The sequence below is a fragment of the Telmatherina bonti genome (assembly GCF_933228915.1).
Source record: "Telmatherina bonti genome assembly, chromosome: 11".
NCBI classification, from domain to species: domain Eukaryota; kingdom Metazoa; phylum Chordata; class Actinopteri; order Atheriniformes; family Telmatherinidae; genus Telmatherina; species Telmatherina bonti.
The window spans coordinates 35,208,584-35,215,419 of record NC_136629.1 but is presented as its reverse complement, the minus strand read 5'-3'; the positions used below and the strand labels follow the sequence as shown (position 1 = coordinate 35,215,419).

At 39.8% G+C, this 6,836-nt stretch overlaps 1 protein-coding gene across 1 annotated transcript; it reads right to left on the bottom strand.

Moving 5' to 3' along the window:
- Positions 1–707: 707 nt before the first annotated feature.
- On the bottom strand, positions 708–6,246 carry dnaaf10 (dynein axonemal assembly factor 10; the record flags this gene model as incomplete). The annotated part of the gene is made up of 8 exons (XM_079248495.1): positions 708–1,412; positions 1,521–1,618; positions 2,148–2,282; positions 2,672–2,787; positions 3,434–3,535; positions 4,208–4,338; positions 5,224–5,324; positions 6,061–6,246. The coding sequence occupies 8 exons, from the start codon at positions 6,244–6,246 to the stop codon at positions 1,205–1,207; spliced, it is 1,077 nt and encodes a 358-aa protein (XP_079104621.1). The 3' UTR covers positions 708–1,204.
- Positions 6,247–6,836: the final 590 nt, after the last annotated feature.

Below are 6,836 nucleotides of genomic sequence, written 5' to 3'. Positions count from 1 at the left end.
TGATGCTGTGTGCTGAACCTTCCCTGGTTTGTCCCTGTATTTATGATTAAAGAAGCTGTTCAGCTGTGATGAACGCATTAACTCCATGTTTAGATCCACAACGCCTACACTGAGCTTGCGCAGCTTCTGGAGCCGTCTGACCCTGGAGCTGCTTTGGATGTGTACTGCAGATTCCCGCTGAAGCCCGTGGCTGAGCAGAGCTTCGATGACGCCTTCATCACCGGGGAGATCATACGCATGCTGATGTCCCAGGAGCAGTACGACCACCCACAGCTGGGCCCCAGTCTGGTGGCGCACGCCAAAGTCATGGGCCTGAGTAATTCTAACTTTCTTTACTGTCAGATATCAGATAGAAGTACACACATGGACGCCGGCCGTTTCCATGCCAGATGTGGCTTTTGAATAGTTACAGCATCAGTTTCAATGCACCCAGTCTTTGTAATGTGCTCATTTCTCGTTATATTCACAGGTTGCATCGAGAAATATATTGATATTTTGGATGGAAAGTCCAGGACCACGCTGGTGAAAAGTGTCTACGCAAATATCCACGACAAAGATGTGGACGATCCAGATCTAAAGGACTTCTTCAGGTTCAAATGCTGGATGTGAGAATGTTTGTAACTCCACCACTTTATCAAAGAAATGTACTGTGGCGTAATTATAATAAAAAAGCAAGTCTTTTGACTTTATTTACTACGGATGTACAAGTAATCCACTGAGCAGAAAACAGGAATAATCTCTTTTTCTCCAAAAGCACATTTAAAAACCGAATTCTGAATGAAAATGTATCAAAAGTGACGACTTTAACAATGCTTAAAGCTGACAACGCTTACCGAGATGAAGCTGTAAAAGACAAAAGGGGTTTGTTCCACGGAGCCTCCACTCAAGCAGGCAGCTGAATAACTCATTTCTTCATCCATACTCAGAATTTATAACATGAGACATGAACAGTTGTGTTACTGGAGTGTTCTTCTGCACAACCTGATCACATCAGGGTTCGACTCACTTTCCCCTTTTCTTTACATTTTACCTTCTGGCAAGATGAATCTACGGACTGACTACAACCCACAGATGGAAAGTGGTGCCATCTGATGAAAGATCATTTAATCCTGTGAAAGGCAGTGATTTACACACTACCAGTACATCCCAGTTCATGTCTGCCTGCGTAGATTCTAACCCTCACATGTTGTTGCCATCTTCTTTGTCACACCACGTTAAGTTTCGTAACAATGAGCACACGGACAGACTGGTCGAACCCCGAACACACACACAGGCCCTGTTTGTCGGGGCTCCAGTCCAGGCTGGCGATTGGCTGCGTGGACAGAGTGACATTCTGCAAGAGGCTGACTGACCCGGCGACGCCCACGTCCACGCCATCAGAGTCCTTCTTGCTTCTCTGACCGGGATACTCGCTGGAAAGTACAACAAAAACAACATTTATAAAGACAAATTTATGGCACAGCAGTGTTTAAAAGCAACAACTATGATGAGTGTTTATCTGCCTTTAACTGCTTACTTACTATTTCCATAGATGCAGGTTCCCTGCTCCCCCTGCAGTCATGAAGACGTCTCTGTTTTGAGGCAAATGTCTCACCTGCCAGATGGTTGACTTGTGAGCCTAAACAAAAAAGAAAAAGGCGTGGTTGTTTACATCTCAGAACATATCTTTATAACCTGATATTCCTTATTATTTCTGTGTCATCCTCTTTGAAAAGTCGACTGTATCTCGTAAGCCAACACCTGTGCAGGAACGTCATGACTCATGTTTAGAGGCTGGATAAATATTTAGAAAGCCGAAGCCCCTGATCTCTGAAGCCGTGCAAACACCGAGCGCGGAGCGTTAGCGCTGGTTTAAGTGTGTTTTTCCAGCATTTTCCCCTCAAAAAGCCACACTTTTCTCTGCTTGTCAACCCGGTGTCATTTTTGGCCAGCAGCAACAACAAGCCACAGAAATTGTTAGACAAACACGCCCAAAAGCTTTCAGCTGTGAAAACATCCAAACTGACCAATGCCCCTCCTACCACCCTCATCTCTTTCTGTACAACACAAATGTAAGAATAAAGTAATAACAATAAAAAGCCTTTTGATATTTTTCCCAGACTTTAAAGGCAAACATCCGTTTGGTTCTCTTCTGTGAGGTCCGTTACCTTTTCGGAAACAGAGGCGAAACCTTTGGTGGGGTGCTGCGTCCGCATGTCAAAGACGTGGAATTTTCCTTCCAGCGACGTGGCCACCAGCTTGTTCATGCTGATGTCTTTCCTGTCAAACTCCACACAGCACACCTGCTCATGATGTAACAAAAAAAGGCAGTTGTGTGATAAAAAAATAACTTCATACTTAGCTTATGAATGAAGCATTCACCTTAAACTTCTGTATGGTTTTCTGTCCAAACTAAATAACGGCAGGAAGTCATTTTTCACTTATTTTTTAATCTGTGCTATAAATAAATGCAGTTTTTTGTGCAAACTTCAGTTTATACTAATAAAAATAATTATTCAAAGTAGTTGAATGATTCTTTGTTTAGCAGAAGGGAACTGGCTGGATTGAGCTGTCACAACTTACTGCCGTCAGACAGAGACAAGCTCCATGGCCAAAGAATTCAGCCAGAAAACCTTCCTGTGACAAACTCATCAGAAAACTGCAGAAAATAAAAAGGATGATTAAATCTCACCCCATTTTTAATGTTGGTTTCCCACCGCAGCGACATGTTCCGCAGGTCAAACAGTTTGATGTCGCCGTTGTCGTAGCCGGCACAGACACATCGGTCCTGGTCATTAAAAGCATGTCCTGAAATGTCCATCAAATATATCTGTTTATAATTATATACATTCAAAGAGGTATCTTTAAACTCTTCTCTCTGGTTCTGGCTGCTCTAGTGGTGTCAGATCTTGTTAAATGAGGTTTGGAAGGTTGTTTTGATTTTCTGCCACATTACTTGGCTCAAGCCACAATTTCAGTCTCCAAAGGTGGATTTCTTAAATGGCAAACACATCATCTGTACACCTGTATCTTCTATCTGATTTGCTTCACACAAACCAGTATGGCCCAGTAAATGTGCAACATTCCTCTGTCTCAGGTAAAGTAGGGCTTGTCGGTTGTCTTATGTGAGCTGCTGTGGTTTTTCCCTCTACTTTTAATCTGACTCTTTCAAATTGTTCTTTTAACTTTCAGGTTCTTTGCTTTGAACTTAAACTAATTCCTTATCTTACTTTTTTCATCATTTTTAAAACTCTATTTCTAATTCATCAACTAAAACAAACAAAAAAAACATGAATTAGTTTTCAGAGAAGGAAAAGGTTTGCTTGTATTTGAAGGTTTTTTGCCTTTGTAGGAACACAGTTTTATGCATCTGGCCTCAGGTTATCTGGAGAGGTCACACTTTTAAAATACTTGCAGATGTTTACACTTCACCCCTGAGAAACATTTCATTCACCAAACGTAACAGTCCAGCAGTCCCTCTTGGTTTCCCCCTCCATTGGCTCCATATTGGCCACAGGTGAATCCTTCTGTCTGGGATCCCACACCTTCACTGTTCCTATAAGAAAACAGGAGCAATCTGTGCTACTGATCATCTGAGTGTACTCCCTGTTTTTATTTACAGTCACAAAACCAAACAGTTTTGTTTTTTTTAAATCATCAACTAAACCTGATGTGGAAATTTTATGTTCTAACTTAGATTTTCATATATTTCATAGTCCTAACGTAGATTTATTTCTGATTATGGCTTTGTGGGCTTTCTGAAAAGGTCATGATGAATTTAAGAACTTAAACTTAGTTACACAGTGTCTGCTTATTCCCCTTACAGACATAGCTGAGGACGTAGATGCCCTGAAATGTCTGCATTCAGACATCTGAGATCTGATTAATTAGAACACTCTCTTCTTTGAAGAGTTTTACAGGTAAAGAGTCAGACACCATGGTGCCATTAGAGAGATTATAACTTAGGGGTCAGTCTGACCGAACTTTTTAAGCAACAACAGACATTTCTTGTTTAAACTAACATAGATTCAGGGCAGGCAATTCACACCCCTATGCAAGGGTAAAAGGATGATTCAATCTGGAACTCAGCATTTTCAGACTTTTTGCCCCATCTGACCTCTGTATTATTCTGTTCTGTTCTTATCTTCTGTTCAATAAACTTTGTAATCTTTTTCACTTCAGAACTAGACTCCTCATCATTGACAGACTTTTTCCACAACACACCTACCGTCTCTGCTTCCAGTGACTATCTCAGGAGCGCCGTCACCGATCCCAAGACCCCCAACACCGTCAATACTATTAACTATTTCTTTGTGGGCTTTTACGGTGTACACGGGAACATCAGGTGCCTCAAGATTCCTGTGCATGACAGAAAAAAAAGAAAAGAAGAAACATACCTAATCAATAAGTATTCAGTGAGTAATTCAAATGAATCACTGGGGTGAACACAGTTACTATTACCATGAGATTTCGTTTCTGATTTGGTAAAACATGCATTTCTCCATTTTATCATATAGAACAGTGTTTTTCAACCACTGTACCATGAGAGATTATCAGGTGTGCCCTGAGAAATTACCCAACTTCATCTAATTGGTCTAAAAAGCAGCTCTGTGTTCATCCAAACAGGCCCCACAGAAAGATAATAAAATGACTTCTTCATGTGTTTATCTAATTTCTATTCTAGAGGCTTTGATGAGATGGACTTTATACTAAAAATGTGGAATTTCTAAAAAAAAAAAAAAAAAAAAAAAAACGGCACGCTGCACGGTGGCACAGCGGTTAGCACTGCAGTCTCACAGCAAGAAGGTTGCTGGTTCAATCATTGGCTGGGGAGGGGTTTGGTCAGAAGCCTTTCTGTGTGGAGTTTGCATGTTCTCCCCGTGTATGCACGGGTTCTCTCTGGGTTCTCTGGCTTCCTCCCACCATCCAAAGACATGCATGCTACTCTAAATTGGTTACTCTAAATTGCCCATAGGAGTGAACGTCAATGGTTGTTCATCTCTGTGTGGCCCTGCGATGGACTGGCAAGTTGTCCAGGGTGTACCATGCCTGTCACCCAAAGCCAGCTGGGATAGGCTCCAGCTTACCTGCGACCCTGAATAGGATTAAGCAGTTCAGAAAATGAATGAATTAAAATAAAACTTTGTGGTGTGCCTTGTAATTTTTCAGTGAAAAAATGTGTACCTTGGCTCAGAAAAAAGTTGGAAAACTCTGGTGTAGAATGAGGGAATGTGGAAAGAGTACCATATATTGAGATTTCCATCGAAGTCCCCAGTTGCTAAGTGTCTCTGTTGAAGAGAGGTGGCCCCAAAAGTCCCACATTTGATGGGCTTTGGTTTTTCTACCTGAAATAAACATGAGATTCAGTTTAGTTCCAAAAAAGAGACAAAGCATCTCGCACTAAAAAGATACGCGTTATATTCATTAGTAGGGATGGGAAAATCGAATTGAAAAATCAAAATCGGGATTTTTTTGTTTCACAATTTTAAAATCAAATTTTTTTTTAATAAAAAAAAAATTAGTTTTTTTTTTTTCAATTAAATAAAATTTATCTGCTATAAAATTTTTGTCATTTTTATTGTTTTTATTGATCTTTTTACTAGTCTTCTTGGACATTATAGCAGCAGAATGATGGTCGGGCTACTGTGTTGTTTTTTCTCCTAACAGAAGTCAAGAAAAATTACTACCAAAAAATAAGTTTTTTTTTTGTCTTTTTTGATTGTTTGTTTTTTTAACCTACGAATATCAGCAATATCGAAAAATTTTGAGAATCACAATTTAAATCGAATCGGCACCCAAAAAATCGGAATCGAATCGGGACAAAAGCATATCGTGACAGCCCTATTCATTAGTGATTCATTCTTATTTAGTTTCCTTTAATTACAGTTTTTAGAATAGTCTGTGATAAAGTTTATTTTCATCCACAAGAAGCAGTTTCTGTCTCCATGTTGCTTGTTTCCATGGATACAACCAAGCAAGACTTTTTCCAGAAATCTAATCTGATAATTAAAAAAACGTAATTTAAACTACCGATTATAGAAAAGGGAAAGATAACAGAATAAAAATAAAACTAAAATCTACCTCCTTTATCAGCTGAGCCTCTCCTTGCTGCACCTCATAGATCTGAATCACCCCGGTTCCTCTCGGAAAGTTCCCCAAACACACAAACTTCGCGCTGCACGGAATCCATTTATTGTCGAACACCGTGTAGTTCAAACTCTTCTGAATATGCGTAATAATCTGAGGCTTTGACAGCGGGGACGACATCTTTGCCAGGACCAAATATATACTGCAAAACTGTAGAAATTTGCTAGCATGTAAGGAAAACTACTCAGTTCCAGAGACATCATATAGACATAAACGCCTCATTGAGCGCTGGAGAGTGAACAAGCATTGCCGCCATATTGGATGGGTCACCGCTTTCGAGTCAACGCAGTTTCCCCACAGAACTTTTCTTTGGAATTACACACAAACAAAACACTTTTCTACATTATTGGTTTATAAATAATGTTAACAGTGAATAATCAACTGAATGCAAATGATAAATTGTACTCCTATTAGGTGTTTATGGAAAAATATATTCACGTTTAACAAAGAGAGTTTCACACAGAAGTATAATTACCTCCTCCAAGGAGGTCATGTTTTAACCCGCTCTTATTTGTTTATCTGTTTGTGTTCAAGATAACTTAAAAAGTTGTGGACAGATTTTCATGAAATTTTCTGGACTTGTTGAAAATGTCAAAAGTTAATTTTGGTGGTGATCCGGATCACCGTTTGGATCCAAGAGCTTTTTAAAGGCCTTGTCAGAAGTTTATGCTCTTTGAGTGTTTTTCTGAGAAACTTCTGAGTTAGACAAT